This window comes from Xenopus laevis, chromosome 8L (assembly GCF_017654675.1).
Source record: "Xenopus laevis strain J_2021 chromosome 8L, Xenopus_laevis_v10.1, whole genome shotgun sequence".
Classification (NCBI taxonomy): domain Eukaryota; kingdom Metazoa; phylum Chordata; class Amphibia; order Anura; family Pipidae; genus Xenopus; species Xenopus laevis.
The window spans coordinates 7,471,953-7,493,298 of record NC_054385.1 but is presented as its reverse complement, the minus strand read 5'-3'; the positions used below and the strand labels follow the sequence as shown (position 1 = coordinate 7,493,298).

Here is a 21,346-nt window from a genome sequence, read left to right as displayed (position 1 = left end):
TGTCCAATCACAGCGTGCTGAGCTCCTGTCAAATCATCATAGTATTCTGTGTTGCTTAATGTTGCCACCATAACAAATTCAATTATAACTCTAGGGTCAGTCAGACATGAGAGGACCAACTTCAGAGGACAAACATGATAGACAGTTCTTAACAGGCCCAGACTGGCATTCGGTGGGTTCTGGCAAATGCCAGAGGGGTTGCTGTAAATTGCCATAGAAAGTGACTATTAAGTGGGCGGGTGGGGCTGTTTGGGCCTCTGTGTAGTAGGAAGAGCAGGGCCTCTTTTAAATCCCAGTCCAGTCCTGGTTCTTAATATTGTTTTCATGGCCAAAATGTACAACCTTCAAATTTTATATGTCATAATACAATGTTTTGCTACTTTAGCCACATTAGACTGGGCCAGAGTAGGTAATGTAATCAACCATGTTGCCTGGCTTAGACTAAGTATGACCATATCCAGCAGCTTGACCAAATGGGGATCAGACTGCAGAAGGCAAAGAGAAGGCAGAATTCAGTCTATCTGTGCAATCCGTGGGGGGTTAGGGGAGGGACCCATTTGGCAACCTGGTTATGCTCCATACTATAGGCAGCAACATAGAAGAACTGTCTGACCCCATCCTTAGAAAGAAAAGAAAATCCCATCATTATGTAAGGTTATGATTAAAACAATTGTGTTAATAACAGGGAACTGTTCGGAATCTATCTCCTGCCATGAGACACTATAAATAGGGCAGCCTAGTGCATATTATAATGAGAGTAATGAAGAAACCCTCACGTAATGAAATTCATAGCAGATCAGGGTGTTGTAATTGCACATTCATTAGATGCTCATTACAGAAAAAATATTCACCTCTATGACTTGAGCTCTGAGGTCATCTTTATCCTATGGAATGCAATGAAGTACATTGTGGAGATTATTGAGTAGGCACACGCTTCTGTGGTTCCTCTAATCCAACCAACCTAAATCCCTACCAGAACCCTAGATTTCCAATGTTTGCCACATTCCCAAAACTACTGTAAGTGTTCCAAAGCTTGACCTCCAGTCCCATCACAGAGTGGTGCACTTCTGAGCTGGGGGTAACCCAGTTTTCTATTCTATTCTGTATTGAAGTTAAAGAAGCCACCATAACTATATAATTCTAACTACTGATTTATAGGCAGGCAAAAGAGAACTGTGAGTAAGGGTGAAGAAGAGAGGATAAGGTCGAAGAGGTCTAGGAACCCATAAGGGTATAGAGGAGAAGGAGTAGATATAGCTGGCCATACACACAACCCATGAAAGATAAAATTATAGTAAAAGAAAGAGATGGTGCATGAAGAGGGAATGAGAGAGGTGGAACCACATGCCCTAAGCCACATTAAATGGAAACATTTCACATTTATAGGTTTTGGAGAAAGGTAACTTTTTTTCCACAGAATTAGATATTTTAGCACAATCAACCATGCCATGGTGTGTGTTTCTGGCACCCTTTTCTTCTTCATCTTTCTCTCATTCAGAACTTCACGCATTATGTAACATTTGGTAGAGATAACTGGGATATGTCCCTCATACCAGCAGGGTTAGCAATCAGGCATGTAATTACAAATAAAAAGGCAGTTAGAAACACTGCTAGGCCAGAGATTATTTTCAGTCTGCTGTCTTTGGGGCTTTGTCCAAGGAGACTAAACTGGAAAGTTGGAATAGGCATAGCTTACAGAGACTGACTTTGGCCCAGACAACAGCACTAGCTGTGCTCTTTTATTATGCATATGAGGCCTCCAAACTAGCGTGTTCATCTACAGGTGTGGGATAAAGCTGCTCTGTGTAATGGTGACTGAATGAGAGAGGCCTAGAAAGGCCAGGGTGGTCTTTAGTGGTAGTGGGGCCTGGGAAAAACAGACAAATCAGAGTACTTCCCAGCCTATGGGACTGCAGTTACTATTGAACTACACATGCCAACACCACTTCAACACTCAGGCAAATATTACAAATAGGTTTATCTGAATCTCACAGTCTGTTCTCAGAGACTATTATCCTGTTTGCTACTTTAGGCACCATCTCTCCCTACTATACCTGCTATATTACAGCCAAAGTCCCTTCCCAGAGACTATAATCCCACTGTTACTATAGGCACCATCTCTCTCTACTATACCTGCTATCCCACAGTCACACTCCCTTCCCAGAGACTATTATCCACTGTTACTATAGGCACCATCTCTCCCTACTATACCTGCTATCCCACAGTCACACTCCCTTCCCAGAGACTATTATCCACTGTTACTATAGGCACCATCTCTCCCTACTATACCTGCTATCCCACAGTCACACTCCCTTCCCAGAGACTATTATCCCACTGTTACTATAGACACCATCTCTCCCTACTATACCTGCTATCCCACAGTCACACTCCCTTCCCAGAGACTATTATCCCACTGTTACTATAGGCACCATCACTCCCTACTATACCTGCTATCGCACAGCCAAAGTTTCTCCCAGAGACTATTATCCCTAGTGCTACTATAGGCACCATCTCTCCCTACTATACCTGCTATCCTACAGCCACACTCCCTTCCCAGAGACTATTATCCACTGTTACTATAGGCACCATCTCTCCCTACTATACCTGCTATCCCACAGTCACACTCCCTTCCGAGAGACTATTATCCACTGTTACTATAGGCACTATCTCTCGCTACTATACCTGCTATACCACAGTCACACTCCCTTCCCAGAGACTATTATCTCCACTGTAACTATAGGCACTATCTCTCGCTACTATACCTGCTATCCCACAATCACAGCACCAGAGCTATAACCCCAGCTGCTACAGGAGTGTTATTTTACATGCACACACTGCTGCTCTGCAGGGTAGTTGACTTGCTTGGACCATCCCACCCCATAGACAGCTGCAGGGTAGGGGATGACATCACCCATAAACCCTGCAAAGCTGCTAATCAGGGTGTACGTGATGGTAACAGACAGTGACAAGAAGGCTCATGAGCTAAGCCTACCCACTCTCTTCTACTTCTTGTACCAACCATCCCCACACTGCTGGGAAGAGGCTGGGCTGCAGCCGGAATAATGCAGTGTGAATACATTGTGAGCTAATGAGGTCTATTTAGACTGCATTGTCCAAGCAATTCTTACATCAACCGATTACATATCATCAATAAGGCACATGGAGTGATTACTCTTCTGAAACTGCTCCAGCCTTTTTTCTTTTTAGTTCTGACCCTTGAAACTATTTAGCAGTAGCCAGTTATCCTCTAGGTCTGTTAATTATTTGGCTCCTGCTACAAATCACTAAGAATTAGATTTTTTATCATCATGCAAAACTGGAGATCAGAGACCCAGTAGCATCAGATTCCAGTTGTGTTAGCTGACATTGCCGGTATATTGCATGTAAGTGATGCTCTGTTTTGATACAGACACCTGCACATCAGTGGATGTCAAAACACTCTTTTGTGTCAGAACAAACTGCATTTCCACATAATTTCCCCCGTACAGGAAAGATCAAATAGCATCTATCTGTCACCAGCACCTGTAACACTGATCTCATATATTCAACAGAGATTTCCCGACTACAGTACTGATTATTCTTATGATGGCCTTTCCCATCTGCCGGAGTGGAGTGTCAGCTTGCAGGGACACACAGCATCCGGATACGTTACATTTTCCTGTATCAGAAACCATTATCCTTGGCGTGGCCGGCACTGTGAGGTGTGCTGACTTTTGTTATCTGGGCTTCATGAGTCACGTCAGTTCATGTCCAATTTAGTGAGCAGAAAAACAGATCTGTCAATTGTATGTTCTTAGGAGTCACAGAGCTCAGTCCCAGGGGTGGGGGGAAGCTTTCCCGGAAAGGGAGAAAGTATACGGCTGCAGGAAAAAAAAAGCAGAACATATTAATTTCTGGGTTACGGTGCCACCTGGATTTAGAGGGTAGCAACCTTGCCAAATGAGTATGTCCTGTTTAATTTACAGCACATATACACTGCAATACAATACAGATGCAGACTGCACTTTATCAAGCTGCTATGCAACATTTACCTAAATATTTACTAATCAGCATATTTAATGCAAACCAGACCAACTCCACCCTATATTTACTCCACTGCGTGGGATCCATAAAGTGTGATTGTTACAATATGCTCCACCAAACTCTACTAATTTGTATTTATATAACAGGAACAACACAAAATATACATTCCAGAGCAAAGCAACATGATATAATTCTATAGCCCCCATCTGCAACATTGTAATATAAAATTGACTGTGTAACAGAATGCTGTTATAGAAATGGCTAGAATCTCAGCTGCCATAAAGCAGGGCAGGACTGCTGCTTCCAATGGGGATCAGATTGGATCTGTGCAGCCACTGGAAAATAATGCTCTGTTATACAGATAGCTAGAATCTCAGCTGCCATAAAGCAGGACATGACTGCTGCTTACAATGGGTTGTTATAAAGATATCTTAATCAGTGTATCAATATGTAAATACATAATTGACAACACAATAAGGAACAGGGTATAGTTGTATAAAGAGACAGCTATAAATATTTAAGTGATTTTGCAGTTCCTATAAGCCCAGACGAGAGAGGAAAGGAAACTGAAAGGTCTGAGATCTGGGAACCAAAAAGTGCCTTGGTAATCACATCAGGGCTCCAGTTCTTCATTGAAGAAATGCTGAAGGAGGAGGTTTCTATTCTGACCCAGAGCAAAATCTGCCCTATTAGAAGATATTAGTCAAAAGCAGCACTCTGAATGCACTCACAGATATGAGGGATCATTTCCAAGAGTGCTAGTCTTCTGACTAAACTGCTAACTAATAATCAATTCATTAGAAATTAGAGCAAAAGGGCTGTCAGATATAGAAGCTCCTTCCAGCTTTCAAATAGGGGGGGGGGGGTCACTGACCCCAGCAGCCCTTTAACTGTTGTTTTGAGAGGTTACAATTTTAATGGTATTGTTATTGTCTACTATTCATATTCCAGTTTTGCATTCAAACCACTGACTGGTTGCTAGGTTAATTTAAAGCTACTGAAGAGCAGCAGAACAAAGAGTTTAATTCAAAGAGCACAAATAATAAAAAATGAAGACATTGGCAAATATCACTCTCTACATCATACTAAAAGTTAATTTAAAGGTGAACAGCCCCTTTAAATGCCTTTAATTTATAGTTCATTTGATGCTGGTCAGCTGACAGGAGGAGGAAACTTGTTAGCAGAGGTGTGTGTGTTCACCTAAATAGGAATTATGGCGCTCGTGATTCACCAATAGAGTTTAGGGAGAGAGGCAATAATTAAGAACATTTCTAGACTAATATTTTCACTTCTTACAGACTGGGGAGGCAGAAGTAGGAAAGGATTAAAGATGTCTCATGTGTGGCCCAAATGCCAGTGTAGCAATGTCACAACCACTGTGCATTTTATATATTACCCAGCTCTGAAACAAGTGCAGAAACAAGATGCACCCAGCACATGGCGAGACTCAGACAGCAATGAACTCCACGGCACGCTGTTTTCCAACACATCGCCATGCGATGACGGATGCTACATGTCGGATGTGCAGAAGAGAATGGAACTGCAAGTGAAATTGAAGGTACAAACTACATGTATCCGACTGTCGGATGAAGACGCAGCATGCGGCATTCGCATCCTACAGTAGGATACATGTATTCTGTACCTGCAATTTCACAGTTCTTTCCATTGTCTTCTGCACATCCGCCATGTTGCATGCATGTCATCGCATGGCGACTTGTCAGACAACAGAGCGCCGTGGAGTTCAGTCCTTAATCGGTTCAGTCTGCAACATGCATCTAAATGAATAGCCATGCAGGCTGTGGATTCCATATGTGTTCAGTTTTAAAGGGGTGAGGTGGCAACACTAGGGCCTAGTGAGTCTCCGGTCCTTTGTCAATGGTTGGACATTGTTGGCTGGCAATATTTATTGGGGTTGTGAATTTGTACTGGTGGGACACTATGGATCGTGCATTAGTACTGCTGGTACATTGTTGGTTGTGCATTGGTATTGCCAGGATGGATTGTGTTGTACATTTGTCCTCCTGGGGCACTTTGGGTTGTGCATTTGTTTCGCTGGAACACTGTGGGTTGTGTATTTGTACCACTGGGACACTGTTGGTTGTGCATTTGTACTGCTGGAACACTGTGGGTTGTGTGTTTGTACCAATGGGACACCGTGGGTTGTGTATTTGTACCACTGGGACACTGTGGGTTGTGTATTTGGACCACTGGAACACTGTGGGTTGTACATTCCTCTGTTATAGATCAGGACATATTCCCACCCTACACATCAGATAACACAAGCACCACCCTGCTATGGAACACATGCAATGGATGCACTCCACACACAATAAACACCTATGGTTACAGAGTCTTAAGGTGGCCATACACTATAAGATCCGCTCATTTGACAAGGTCGCCAAACAAGCGGATCTTAACCCGATATGCCCACTAATGGCTGGGCAATATCGGATGAATCTGAAAGTTCGGCCCTGGGGCCGAACAATCGGATTACAATGCTACAAATGGGCTCCGAGGGGTCGAAGGACCTCATCAACTAGCCAACGCGGTCCTGGATCGTACAATAAATCAAACTTGACCGATCGATATCGGCCCGATTTTTGGCCTGATATCGATCGGGAGAACCCGTCGGGAGCCCCCACACATGGGCAGACAAGTTGCCGAATCGGTCTAAAGGACGGCCACCTTTAATCACTGAATGATTGGATTCAGTGCAGACGGAACCGGACGACAAGCTATTCAGCTCCAGTCCCCGTGTAAGGCTGTGTATGTAACTACCCCCAGATGATTCTCCTCTCACTGAACTCACTGACACACTGTTCCATCCTTCCCCGGGCCAAACACAAGTCAAATGATCCTGCCAGAGTGATGGAATGTTCATTGGAAAACCAAATTCACTGACGCAATCCTTCTTCCCCAGAATCCAGTTCTGCAGAGTAAGGTCCGTCCTAATATTTAAAGTTATCTTCCATTGAAAATCTGTTTTATATTCTGACTCCTGAAATACTGTAGCAGAAACCAGCTGATTAGCAGAACTCAAGGACAACTGACTCGACTTCTGCTACATTGTTTCAATAGTCAGAACTCGAATTGACTGACATACGATAAGCCAAACCATAATACTGTTTTGTCTAAGCTGAATGTTCTTCCTATCCGCCTCTTTCTGGAAAATGAGCTGTGAATTTTTCACTAGAAAAGAATAAAAAAGCAGCAGAACTTGGCGTTCCATTGAGAGAAAGTGAAGTGGGACAGATAAATGAGCAGCCAACGCTTTGTCATGTCATGTGAGGAGCAGAAGTATCTTGGCATGGCCAATGGTGTCCTTGCTGTGTCTCTCTGGGAAGGAGGGTGAGACAAATTGGAATGTGTGGGGGGGGCAGGGTTGAGGTTTGTGACTCATTCATTTTTGGCACTGAAGCAGTAAAGTAAGCAGCCGATGCTGGGAAGATGATTGCACCATAATCCTATTATTTAGCTCAGTTTATCAACACTGCCTTATTGGGCTCATACACCTCCTATAGACAATGTGGCTTTGTTACAGGGCATTAAAGGGGAAGCGTACTTTAAGCAGTTTTAGAAATTCAATCTCTGGTGTCTGAGAATTTCAAGAGTTGTATGGTTGCTAAGCTTACTCACCTTAGCAACCTCAAAGCAGTTTACACCAGAGTAAATATATTTGCATGTGTCATGTTACCTTTTAAAATATTTTTTAACTATTTATTTACACTGTGTTGCTTGGTGTTCCATTTACTCTCACAGATCTATCTGCCGCCCACATACTCGACTTGTCATCCCCCTGCTAATTACTCTCAGCAGACAATTTAGCTACAGGGGCCCCTGATTGCTTGAAATGTTACATGTGTAGGACATAGGCGCTCAACTCCCTCACTGGTAACAGTGCATCTATTTTCATACCTGTTGCCATGATCTCCAGATAATAAATTATTTGTTAAAAAGACTAAACAGCTGCAGCGCAGGGCCAGGCCAGCCGGGCGCTGTAGGCAACCCGGCCGGCCATTTCGGCCCCCGCCTCAGCAGTGTGACATCAAGTATGCACGTGCATAACCATGCGCAACCAGGGACCACGCGCAGTAGAGTGCGGTAGTGCGCAAAGCACTTTGACTTCAGAAAGCGCACCCACTTTTCTCTGAGGTAACAATTACCGGACTATGGGTAGGCTGCATGTGAGGTACTTGCCTGGCGCCCCCCAAGCTTTGCACCCTAGGCACGTGCCTCTTCTGCCTATCCCTAGTTCTCGCCCTGGTTACAGCTGTGTTGGTCATGTCCTAATAATGCCCACATTCCTGGCTGCTTGCATACCTCCCAACATTGACCACACACATTTTTGTGGCCACACCCCCTAATTACCATATTAATTTTACTAAATTTGCCAGGTTATGAAAGTTTAAACATATTTCTGTGGTTATTTTCAGTTATTACAGTTTTGCATCAATAAAGATGAATTGTCCTTTAAGCTGTGAGTCTAACTTTTCCCAAGGGACCTGTTATCTTATATTGTTACAATTACTTATTTGCTTATCTAGAAATGTGGCTGTGGCTGTTCTGGGCTCTCTGGCAAAAGCCAATTAAGTTAGAAACATTGTTTCTTTTTCTGGCTGTTCAGTGCAGAGAAAAGTGGACTTTCCAGTACAAATGAGGGACTGCAGGAGACTGTCCCTCTAAAAGCGGGACAGTTGAGAGGTATGCTCTTGGATTACTGCAACATTCATCTCTCTGATTTTCCTATGTGTCTGCATTAATCCCTTCCCAAAGACTGTTACTATAGGCACCATCTCTCCCTACTATACCTGCTATCCCACAGTCACATTCCCTTCCCAGAGACTATTATCCCACTGTTACTATAGGCACCATCTCTCCCTACTATACCTGCTATCCCACAGTCACACTCCCTTCCCAGAGACTATTATCCCACTGTAACTATAGACACCATCTGCCCCTACTATACCTGCTATCCCACAGTCACACTCCCTTCCCAGAGACTATTATGCCACTGTTACTATAGGCACCATCTCTCCCTACTATACCTGCTATCCCACAGTCATACTCCCTCTACAGAGACTATTATCCCACTGTTACTATAGGCACCATCTCTCCCTACTATACCTGCTATCCCACAGTCACAGTCCCTTCCCAGAGACTATTATCCACTGTTACTATAGACACCATCTCTCCCTACTATACCTGCTATCCCACAGTCACACTCCCTTCCCAGAGACTATTATCCACTGTTACTATAGGCACCATCACTCCCTGCTATACCTGCTATCCCACAGCCACACTCCCTTCCCAGAGACTATTATCCACTGTTACTATAGGCACCATCTCTCCCTACTATACCTGCTATGATAGCAGGTATAGTAGGGAGAGATGGTGCCTATAGTAACAGTGGATAATAGTCTCTGGGAAGGGAGTGTGGCTGTGGGATAGCAGGTATAGTAATGAAAGATGGTGCATATAGTAACAGTGGCATAATAGTCTCTGGGAAGGGACTGTGGCTGTGGGATAGCAGTGCTATCCCACAGCCACAGTCCCTTCCCAGAGACTATTATGCCACTGTTACTATATGCACCATCTTTCATTACTATACCTGCTATCCCACAGCCACACTCCCTTCCCAGAGACTATTATCCCACTGCTACTATAGGCACCATCTCTCCCTACTATACCTGCTATCCCACAGCCACAGTCCCTTCCCAGAGACTATTATCCCACTGTTACTATAGGCACCATCTCTCCCTACTATACCTGCTATCCCACAGCCACAGTCCCTTCCCAGAGACTATTATCCCACTGTTACTATAGGCACCATCTCTCCCTACTATACCTGCTATCCCACAGCCACAGTCCCTTCCCAGAGACTATTATCCCACTGTTACTATAGGCACCATCTCTCCCTACTATACCTGCTATCCCACAGTCACACTCCCTTCCCAGAGACCATTATCACACTGTTACTATAGGCACCAGCTCTCCCTACTATACCTGCTATCCCACAGGCACGCTCCCTTCCCAGAGACTATTATCCCACTGCTACTATAGGCACCATCTCTCCCTATTAGTATATTTTCCATACTCATTGTACCTACAGATTCAACTCAGCCAGCCACTGGGTTGTGCTCTGTGTGGGGTCCATGGCAGTTTCCCATGCTTGGACCCCCCAGAATGTCCTGAACAATTGGCTCTATGTTGGATAAATGCCCCCTCCTCCCACAAGGCTCAGCTGAGAATTTGTGATCTGATTTATTATTATGAGAATTTGAGACTGCGGAGTTGTATCTGTAAGCACATATCTCAATAATCTCAAGGGTAATATTATTAATTAAAATATGCAGATTAAAGAGAGGCATAAATAAATGAGATCTGCTCGGCCTGCCCCTCCTGCTGTGAGAAAATCTAACAAATGGGAATATTCTATTTGCTTAAAACTCTCATCATTACCTGAACCATTAAGTCTGATGTCCTACTGGGCAAATTTCCTGTTGAGACTTAACAGTTCACCCAAGTGGTTCTAGACAGATGGGGGCATTACTGCTGATATTATTTTATAAGTGGTTCTAGACAGATGGGGGCATTACTGCTGATATTATTTGCTGCCAGTCTTCTTTCTGCCTACCTAAAAAGCTTCCTAGTCAATGGTTATTCTGAAATTACACTGGGCAGGTAAAGATGCCCACAGTGACATCATCTCTAGGCTGAGGCACTTGTTGATGCTACAATAGTCACATGTTCCTACAGGGAAAAATCTGCTGCTGCTATTGTGTAGCCTATGTGTGGGGTCCTGGTTACCTCATGCCTGAGGGGTATAATATTTGCGGGGAGTCATGTTCGTAATTACCACGGAGTCTACACAACATGAGAATGTTATCTTCCATTTGTGATGATCTACATGGATAATAGGCTGTTGGGTGGTCTGCTGATCTCTAAACAAGGAAGTAGTGGGAGCCTGGTGGACATGGTTTGGTCTTTTGCCCAAGCAACATTATACCACTTCCAAGTGGAGGATAAGATTGGCACCAGTTTTAACTAGAGAAGAGAAACACTTAGCGATCCGGTTGGCAGCAGCATCCAGAAAGGCAATCCTGCATCAATGGCTCTCTAAAGACAGCCTGTCCCTTCTACTCACTAAACAAAAATTACACTATATCTTCCATATGGACTGGCTGGAAGCCACAGTCAAAAAAGAACAGCAGGAAGATACATTTTTCTCTGTTTGGCACACATATATCAATAGCCTCCCACATTCACTTAAATATCTGACCACGCATACATTTCATAATACAACTTGGTATGACTTGGAAACTCTTAGAGATAACCCACTATTACTAGAAACCTTTCAATATATTCAAAATATTCTTTATGGCAATGTGACAGCTCCAGGATCGCCCCCCAGGACTCAGCGAACTAACAGGCTTTTGGTAATTGATCTTGACCTATGGAAATGTTCCGTACTCTGTAACTTGCTATATCAGAGCAAATAGTTTCTGTTTATATGTTTATTCTTCAATTTTTATTTTTTTTTATTTTTTTTATTTTACTCTTTACCTACTCCTTAAATTTATGACACATGTACTTACTATTCTATGTTGCTCTACTTACTATTTGGGACCTCTGGTAGGTCCAAATGTTTTTCATTGATGTACATGACCAACCTTTAATAAAAACAAGTTAAAAAAAAAAAAAAAAAAGGCACCAGTATCCCACTTATTAATCTCTAACCCTGGGAGTTTTTCCTGTTTCTCCATGGTAAAATCATGAATGTTCGCAAGGGAAAATTCAGTCTGGACACATGCTGCTCCACTCTCTAGTCATGTCACCTACTGTAGTGGGTGGCACAATTCAGGTAAAGAAGGTGTGCATGAACTTGTTGGTGGTCCCATTAGTGGGCAAGATGAGTGTCTTGCAAGGTGTGAATACAGTATTTACATGCCTGTATTATTCACTGTGTGTGTTCCTCTGGGCTTCCTGCTTACAGACAGATTAGTGGGATTATATACTTCTGTTTGTACAAAGGTCCAGACTGAATTATGGCATGTTACGGTTTGTGTTACACAAAGCGGGCAAAGCCCGCAGTCCCCAATGCCTGTCCTCAGGAAACCTTCCAGCTGCCAATGTGGAAATAATTCCATTTAAACCCTGAGTATTGTTAGTAGACTGGGTGTACTTGTGATAAGGGCCGTTCACACATATCGACTTCTGCCTTCTTTAAAGGGGAAATTAGTCAATTGTTTTCTAAGACTATGTAATCTTTCAGCAAACATTGTGCTTCTAAGTTATTGTCTTTTTTTATGTTGCTTTCTAAAGGCAGGGTAAGTCACCATTTTTTATTTCTAGGCCAGCCCACTGACTCAGTACTATCCAAACTCCTGGAAGAAAAGTCACTGGTGTGTATATATATATATATATATATATATATATATATATATATATATATATATATATATGGAATGAGTAACTGCCCAGACAGGTGAGTGGTGCCTACAGAACGACCAACCAGGCATGTGCCCTGGCCAGAGAAAGGACAAGATCCTACTAGACAGAGGGAAAGATGAGGGGTATATACAGAATAAGGAACCATAGATAGATCCTACCAGATAGAGCGGAAGGTGAGGGGTATATACAGAATAAGACACCATAGATGGATCCTACCAGACACAGGGAAAGGTGTGGGGTATATACAGAATAAGGCACTATAGATGGATCCTACCAGATAGAGGGGGAAGGTGAGGGGTATAAACAGAATAAGGAACCATAGATGGACCCTACCGGACAGAGGGGAAGGTGAGGGGCACATACAGAATGAGGAACCACAGATATCCTGCCCAGTGGTTCATTCATTATACAGCCTACTAGAGTTATGAGTCTGCTGTTAAGAATGTGGTTTTACCTGTATGTAACAATTAAATGACAGTAATTAAAGAAAGGATCCAATTCACTAACAATCAAGTAATGACACTGCTGTACAAACTGCAAACAGTATAAATTCAGGAGGGGGCCGTACAATAATAATAACATCCGTTTCTCAGAAGTCGCCCTGACCCCAAAACAACACCGCAACATATGTGAATAGAGGAAGCCTTTCAGGTGGCTGTGGGGGAAATATGCACTGAGTATCACAGAAACTGAGATTGTGGCTTTCTGCAGTTATTTTTAGCAACAGAACTGAAGATTTTGACAAAAAAAGTATTTGCAAAAGAAAAATAGATCTGAGTCTAAGGGCAATGGCTCTCGGGGCAATTTCAAGTGATATATGGATGGGGACATGGCCACCAATGCATTTATTTTAATATCCTTCAGGATCTTTTCAGATTGATTAAATGACTTTGAAGAGATGTTTTATACATATAAACTCTTACTCTTATATGGAAGAGTATGGGACAATAAAGAGCTTTGGCCAGTCACAGCTTGTGAATAAAACGTGTCCAATATTCTTGGTGGGGATGGTGCATTGTCTTAAAGCAGTTAGTTCTCAAGCAGTCAGCCCAGTGTTGGGTTTATTGGTATTCATCATTGTCACTTCAGATGTCCCCCTTATTGCACATTATCTTTCTCTTTCCTTGTAGTGGGGTTTGTGGGAAAATGGACTTGGTGGGTACTGAGAATTGAATTGCCTCTGTCTAACCATACTGTCTTCCTCTATTTCTACTGTCCCTGTGTTGCCCTACTGCCTTACTTTTACCCTATGATCTTCATCTTATCCTGCTGTTTTCATCTTACTTTAATATTTTCCTCTTACCCTACAATCTTCCTCTTATCCTACTGTGTTCCTCTTTCTGTGCTGTCTGGGTCTTATCGTACTGTTTTCCTTTTACCCATCATCTTACTCTACTGTTTCTATCTTACTCTACCGTCTCCTTCTTGCTCTACTGTCTCCATCTTATTCTACTGTTTCTTATACTACTGTCCGCTTTGGCCTACCATCACCATCTCATCTAAATTATGCCTGACTACCACCATCTACTGTCTAACCTTACTCTACCATCTTTATGCTTCACAAGTGTCTCCTTCTTGTATTACTGTCTCCATCTTGCTCTTCTGTTTCCATCTTGTCCTTCTGTGGTCAACTGGTCTTCATTTTGCCTAACTACCACCCTGAAGACCTACTGTCTCATCTAACACTACTATCTCTCTAATGCTCTACTGTCTTCTTTACCCATATTATCTCCATAATGCTATGCTGTCTCTTCTATCCATATTGTTTCCATAATGTCCTACTGTTTCTGAATTAATTCTTTATTATGATCTCAGAGCTGGAAATATGAGTTAGAGAGGCATGTGCTTTGGGTGCATTTGATGGTTAGGGTACAATTCAAAAGGGGGTGAACAAGTGGACAGTAGCAGGAGGAACAAGCTGCGGTGGTGGGGGGGGCAGGGTTGGTGTGTGGACTTGGCCTCACCAAATAACTTGGCATCAAGGACCAATTCTCAGTTAAATGTATACAGTGCTAAAAACCATGCTATTGCATTGTAGGTTATCACTCACGGTAAACCAAACCTTCAGGACCTGCGGTTTATGACATGTCTGTAATGCCTAAGGGCAGTCCCAGGGGCCATAAAAATCCACAGAGGGCTACCTACAGATAGGCAGCAGCTCTATATCCTACTAAATATTGAGCAAAGTTTGAATGAATCTTAACCTAATTTGCTAGAAATGATTCCACAAGCTCTATGAGGATGGAAGTGATGGTGGAAGGAATATTAGGGGTTTTCCAGTGTTTCTAAGCAGGTCAACGTTAAGTCAATTCAAAGTCCAGCCTTTATAATGTGTTCAGCTGAATAATCAGCAGATATATTTTTTGGCATGACCCACTTGAGTAGAAATATGTAGCCTGCAAGGGAAGGTGTTACCTGACACGCATAATGTACGCAATTCGGATATTCTTTGGTGTCAATTTACCATCACAAGTCAGCAGAGAAGCCATAGAATCAGGAATGCAATTCACACAGCCTTAGGTTATGGTGAAGATTATTTACAAACATACGTGCAAACAGTGGTGCAACCATTGCTGATCACACCCAAAAACCTGTGGTTAAGTCCCACAATGTCCCTGCTCCTCTTTCCTGACTGCACCCCTAGGCCTTAGGTTAACACCTTTTGAGCATGGGATGGCAGTGAAACCTAGAAATATACTTTGCTGGGTGGCCTGTTGGTGCAACATTACTCCCCCCTAGGTGCAAGAATATCCCACTGCAATAACCCACACCAAGCAAACAGAAGTCATTTGAATTAGAATAAATAAAATGTGCAGCATGGTGGGGCAGTAGTTAGGGTTCTGGGTTCTACTCCTATTTAATTAGTCTGTATATTTGGGTGACTTTTCCCAGAGTGGTATCTTAGCAAGTAAACAGTATTGAATAGGGAATTGTGCTACAGATAAGGCTATACTGCTGCTCCCAGAATCCTCTGCAAGCCTGCTTAGTCTATCTACTGCCTAGCCACGTATATGAAAAAAGGCTCTATGCAGAACACAATCACAAAAGCTTTGCAGGGATTAAATAGATCCTGTCTTTTTATTAATCTGTGATTTCTGATGGGAATTCCTCTCTTAACACCTATTTTTTTAAATCCTTAATCTGCATAATCAACACAGAGTGGCACTGCAACAGGTGCTGAGTTCCTCACAAGCTACAACACAGTTAACTCTTCACTTTCTCTGGATCAATTATGAGCACTTCCAGCCACCTCCTAACCCTCATCATCTCTAAACGTTTCCATTCAAGGACAATTTTTGTTTAACATTTGGTCTGTAGAGTTGTCTTTGTGGACAAGAAGGATACAGTAGAATTAGATGGACCACAGTAGGTAAGCTAGCGAGAGAGTAGGTCATGATGGATATAGTAGGCCACGATGGATACAGTAGGGCAATATGGAAACATTAGTTCATGATGAAACATTAAGATACGATATAAACAGTAGGGTACACTGGAGACAGTGGGTCATGATGGAATAATAGGACAACACAAAGATAGTAGACCATGATGAAAAAGCAAAATGGAGACAGTAGGTCACAATGGATCAATGATGAGCACTTTCAGCCACATCCTATCCCCCAGCTTTTTTGAATGTTTGCATTCAAGGCCCCCTGACAATTTATGTTCAATGTTTGGTCTGACAAGATGGGTACAGTAGGATAAGATGGACCAGTATAGGTAAGCTAAACAGAGTTGGTCATGATGGAGACAGTAGGGCAATATGAAGACAGCAGGGCAAGATGAAACATTAATATAAGATGTAGACAGTAGGGAAATATGGAACCAGTAGGTAATGATGGAACAGTAGGACAAAATGAAAATAATAGGCCACATTGAAACAGAAGAGCAAAATGGAGGCAGTAGGTCACAATGGAATGGTAGGACAATAGGAAAACAGCAGGGGAATATGTAAACAGTACAGTAAGATAGAGACAGTAGGTCATGATGGAACAGAAGTTGGAGACAGTGGGGCACAATCGAATGGCAGGACAAGATTAAAACAATAGGTTGAGATGAAACAGTAGTGCACGATGGAGACAGTAGGGCAATATGGAGACAGTAGATCAAGAAGGACTCAACACAGAAAAACAGGGACAGGAGTAGAAGGAATAAGGAGAGAGTAAGTAAAGATTGAGATTGTATGGGTAAATGAAGACATTAGGGCAAGATAACGACAGTAAAGTAGCATTGAGACTGTAGCGACGGTAAGAAAAATGGAGAGAAAATAGCACAATGACTACTGTAGGGCAATGTGTTAGCAAAATAAGAAGAATGGGGTAGAATGGTGAAAGTAGCGCCTGCAGGCATTGGTAGGTCTAGTTGAAGACAGCAAAACTAAATGTTAAGAGTAACATTTTAAATCAATGAAGGTAGTCAGCGGGTGCTGGAGTCATACTTCAACAGCAGCTAAAACAATATAGATTGTTTGTCTGATACCCCTTATTTAAAGACATTGCAACAAGTAAACTCTTACGTCAAATGTTACCCCAGCCAGGGTAACCACACCATTTAATACTATTACATCCCAACCTCTCCACTGCAGGACACACAGAGTTAAAGATCTGAGCCCATGTCCAACAACCACACAATTTAGCAGTAATCAAGCAGCAAGAGCCTGCTGTGATTTGTCTCCCTTTCCTAATGCCAGCTGTGCCATGCAACAGGGTTCCCTGACCCAACAAGGGAGGATCCCGTCCCATCCCCATTAATGTATGCACACAGCCATGAGGCCATCTACTCACTTCCTGGTCGTGCACAGACAGCGGCATGTCCAACATGCACATCTTCACCGGCTGCAGTAGGGCTTTCTGCAACGTAAACACCGGCTTCAACTCCATCTTTGACAGATTTTCCTGCTTCTTCTTCCTCCTCCTCCAAGTCTTCCTTTCTTCTGCTTCAGCAATCCTGGCTCTGGGAGGGGTTCGCTCTCTCAGCCCCCAACAATCATCATTATCCAGTCCCCCAAAGCCTTGTAAGAAGGCACCAGAGAGGGGTAACAGGTGACACTTCCTTTTCCAGTGATCACAGAGTTGTTTCTCCCTTCCCTCCAAGACAGGAATGTTCCCACCCTATCAACGTGCAACAACAAGCAGGAGAAATGCGTCAGGGGAAGGCAAATCTCATCTGCATGCCGCAGACATAGAGCAGTCAATCTGTGCTGTATGCCTGCAGTCACAGCTTGCTAGTTGGGCCATGCTGATTATTTCCAGAGCTGGATACAGGGAGTTCTGGGGAGGGATGGAAATCACAACTGCGCCCAGAAGCAGCTGAGTCACTTAACCTGCTGGCTGCTGGGTAGACTGCAATGCAGCTCTGTTGGTACAAACTGTACGGCCACAGGTGCCAATATGTGGGGGTTAAAGGGAGAGCAACAACCAAATGCCAATCCATCTGGGCATGATATATATAACTCAGTGATTAATATAGGGGATATGGCCAAAGGGAATATGTATAGCTGGGGGAAGCCATTAATCTTGGATGTGCAAGTTCCGGCTGAATCATAAGACAGGAAGTGGAAAGTGCAGTGGAAATTTTCTTCCCCCATGGCTATTATTAATACATAATCTAAATACTGTACATAGCACAGTCACCTCTTTAATCAAAATCATGGATATTAGTCTGCAGAAATAAAGATGTATAGCTCTCCCCCACACTAATTAACTTCTTTCCTATACTAGACTCATTACCTTAAAAGGATACTGTCATTGGAAAAAAACATTTTTTCAAAATGAATCAATTAATAGTGCTGCTCCAGCAGAATTCTGCACTGAAATCCATTTCTCAAAAGAGCAAACAGATTTTTTTATATTCAATTTTGAAATCTGACATGGGGCTAGACATATTGTCAATTTCCCAGCTGCCCCAAGTCATGTGACTTGTGCTCTGCTAAACTTCAATCACTCTTTACTGCTGTACTGCAAGTTAGAGTGATATCATCCCCTCCCTTTCCCTCCCAGCAGCCAAACAAAAGAACAATGGGAAGGTAATCAGATAACAGCTCCCTAACACAAGATAACAGCTGCCTGGTAGATCTAAGAACAGCACTCAATAGTAAAAACCCATGTCCCACTGAGACACATTCAGTTACAGTGAGAAGGAAAAACAGCAGCCTGCCAAAAAGCATTTCTCTCCTAAAGTGCAGGCACAAGTCACATGACCAGAGGCAGCTGGGAAATTGACAAAATGTCTAGCCCCATGTCATATGTCAAAATTGAATATAAAAAAATCTGTTTGGTCTTTTGAGAAATGGATTTCAGTGCATAATTCTGATGGAGTAGCACTATTAACTGATGCGTTTTGAAAAAAACATGTTTTCCAATGACAGGATCCCTTTAAGACATTTAAACATAAGAGTGGGAGCTGCCTCTGCTGGGTTAAAGCTGAATAGTCTCTACAGCAGAGTGGTTACATTTGTGGTTGGACTGCTAGAAGACGAAGACCATATGTATGGGACCCCCACTATTGTTTGCCATTGGCTATAGAGCCAATTTGTTGTTTACCCCTCCCAAATCTCCTGCATTGAGAACAATTACATGCCGATTAACGGTGTCACCATTCTCCATTGTTTTATGAGCAGCCTGCTAAACCGCATGGAAGGTTAAAAATAGTCTCTACTGAATAACATTTACTTAGCATACAACAGGCTGGTGGGGAAAAAAGGAAAGTGGGTTTTCTCAAAAACAGTATATATAAAGAGTATTACATTTTTGGAATTTAATGCCTGTGTTTTCTGTTCTTATATTGGTGGCAGTTTAGGATATTAAGTGATGTCACTCGAGTACCGGGGGGCCTATTAGATAGAAAAAAAACAATATCATTTGTATTCCACACGTGCCACAATGTGCCATTGGTAGGGTACAATGCAGAATTAGGAGTCTCAGTGTTTAAGGTAATAGTACTGCCAAGGCTAATTAACCTGAGTAATCAATCCGAGTCAATATTCACTGCTAAGCAAACAAAATTGGTTGCTGTGGGTTACTAGACCCGAAGCACATTGTGCCCATTACTACAATACCCTGAGCTTCATATTGCACACAGCCATCGAAAGTCATTGATATCTTAATGCAAACAGTTCTGTATATGGATTACAATATGAGTGGATCAATAACTAGAGAGGACTGCAAGCAAGAATAACTGCCTGGGGTGCCCTGTTTGCCAACTCACCCCTTTTAAAAAGAAGTCTCTGCCAAATTCTGGGGCTTAATAAGTCTGGAGGTCAGGTGAGGACCCCAATTGTAGGGGACCCTGGAGGCCCAGCAGCAATATTGAGATGTCCCGCTTCCAGGCAAGGCCCTAGTTACATAGTTACATATAGTTACATAGTTAAATTGGGTTGGAAAAAGACAAAGTCCATCCAGATCAACCCCTCCAAATGAAAACCCAGCCCCATACACACAACCCTCCCTAACTTTACATAAATTCTATATACCCATACCTTTACTAACTATATAGTTTAGTATCACAATAGCCTTTGATATTGTGTCTGTCCAAAAAATCATCCAAGCCATTCTTAAAGGCATTAACTGAATCAGCATCACAACATCACCCGGCAGTGCATTCCACAACCTCACTGTCCTGACTGTGAAGAACCCCCTACGTTGCTTCAAATGAAAGATCTTTTCTTCTAGTCTAAAGGGGAGGCCTCTGGTACGGTGATCCACTTTATGGTTAAAAAGTGATATTTGTCTATAATGTCCTTTTATTGTAAGTGGTGCTTACAATAAAATACTGTGCCAATAGAAGGAGAGGGGGCTCCAACCATCACCCTGGCTGTCTACTTCAGTCTCCTGCTGCGTTAGGAAATATCACGGCATTGCTAGCAATCCTCCCAGTTGGCATAAGCTTGGTAAGAATGGAAATAGCTGGGATTCCTTAACGTACACGTGTCTTACTGACTCAGCCCTTGCCCAGGAGCAGTGAGAAACACACTTGGAAACACTTAACCTGACAACCAAATAAACACTCCAAGCACCTGACTAGTCAGCAAGGGAACGTGACTTGTGACTGTAAACTACCTGCCCCAGCCCTACCACTCCTAGCACCCCTAACAGCCATAGGACCAGATGCCTACAACTCTCACCATCCTCCAATGTGAAATCAAGGGTCATGGTGGAAGTTGTAGTTCTCCAACATCAGGGGAGGTTACGAAATAGGGAGCAAAGAATCCTGGCAGCTGTATAGAAAAAAGTTAAATGCTCTGGTATAAGGATAGCTAGAATCTCAGCCATAAGGCAGGGCAGGACTGCTGCTTACAATGGATATCACATAGAATTTTCTCAGCAATAAAGCAGGGCAGGACTGCTACTTACAATGGAGATCAGAGGATCTCTGCCATATAAAGATATAAAAAATGACCTCTGTTAGGTCATTTGATACCCGATAGTCCTTAAAGGCCTGTCCAGACAAAGTACAAGGTGTACAGTATAAAGGACACTGTCACTTAAAAGAACAATTAAAAGTAATGGCCCCTCTGGCTGGAAAAGCCTCAGGCTGCAGTTGGATGTCTCTTCCTCCCTCAGATTGCTATTTATGACTGGCATTGTTACAAAAAAAGACACTTACAATAGAATACAACTGCCTTGAGCCTCAGCTAATACTAAGGGTGTGGGGAACATCATCAATGTACCTGAGACTCACGTCACCATTCCTGTGACCTGATCTTTCTGCTGTGCATCCAAGGGCAGAAATTCTTTGCATACCACGTGTCCTCTATAGAGCAGATGAATGGTTTGGCTGTGTATGGGTGGGTCAAATATAATACATCAGAACCTACACACTTATGAGATCATACAGGCACATGATCAGTCTTGGAGGCAGAGTTAGGAAGTTGTGT

At 42.8% G+C, this 21,346-nt stretch overlaps 1 protein-coding gene across 2 annotated transcripts in view; it reads right to left on the bottom strand.

Annotated features, from left to right (window-relative positions):
* ralgds.L (ral guanine nucleotide dissociation stimulator L homeolog) overlaps positions 1 to 21,346 on the bottom strand; it is a 76,460-nt gene that overhangs the window by 47,709 nt on the left and 7,405 nt on the right. Inside the window, exon 1 of one of the 2 annotated variants that reach the window (XM_041572417.1) lies at positions 17,256 to 17,706. The exons of the other annotated variant lie outside the window; for it this stretch is intronic. Within the exon in view, the coding sequence (XP_041428351.1) occupies positions 17,256 to 17,351 (96 nt within the window). The 5' untranslated portion in view covers positions 17,352 to 17,706. Of the gene's footprint in view, positions 1 to 17,255; positions 17,707 to 21,346 lie in introns of those variants that run through there. 2 annotated transcript variants of the gene reach the window in all.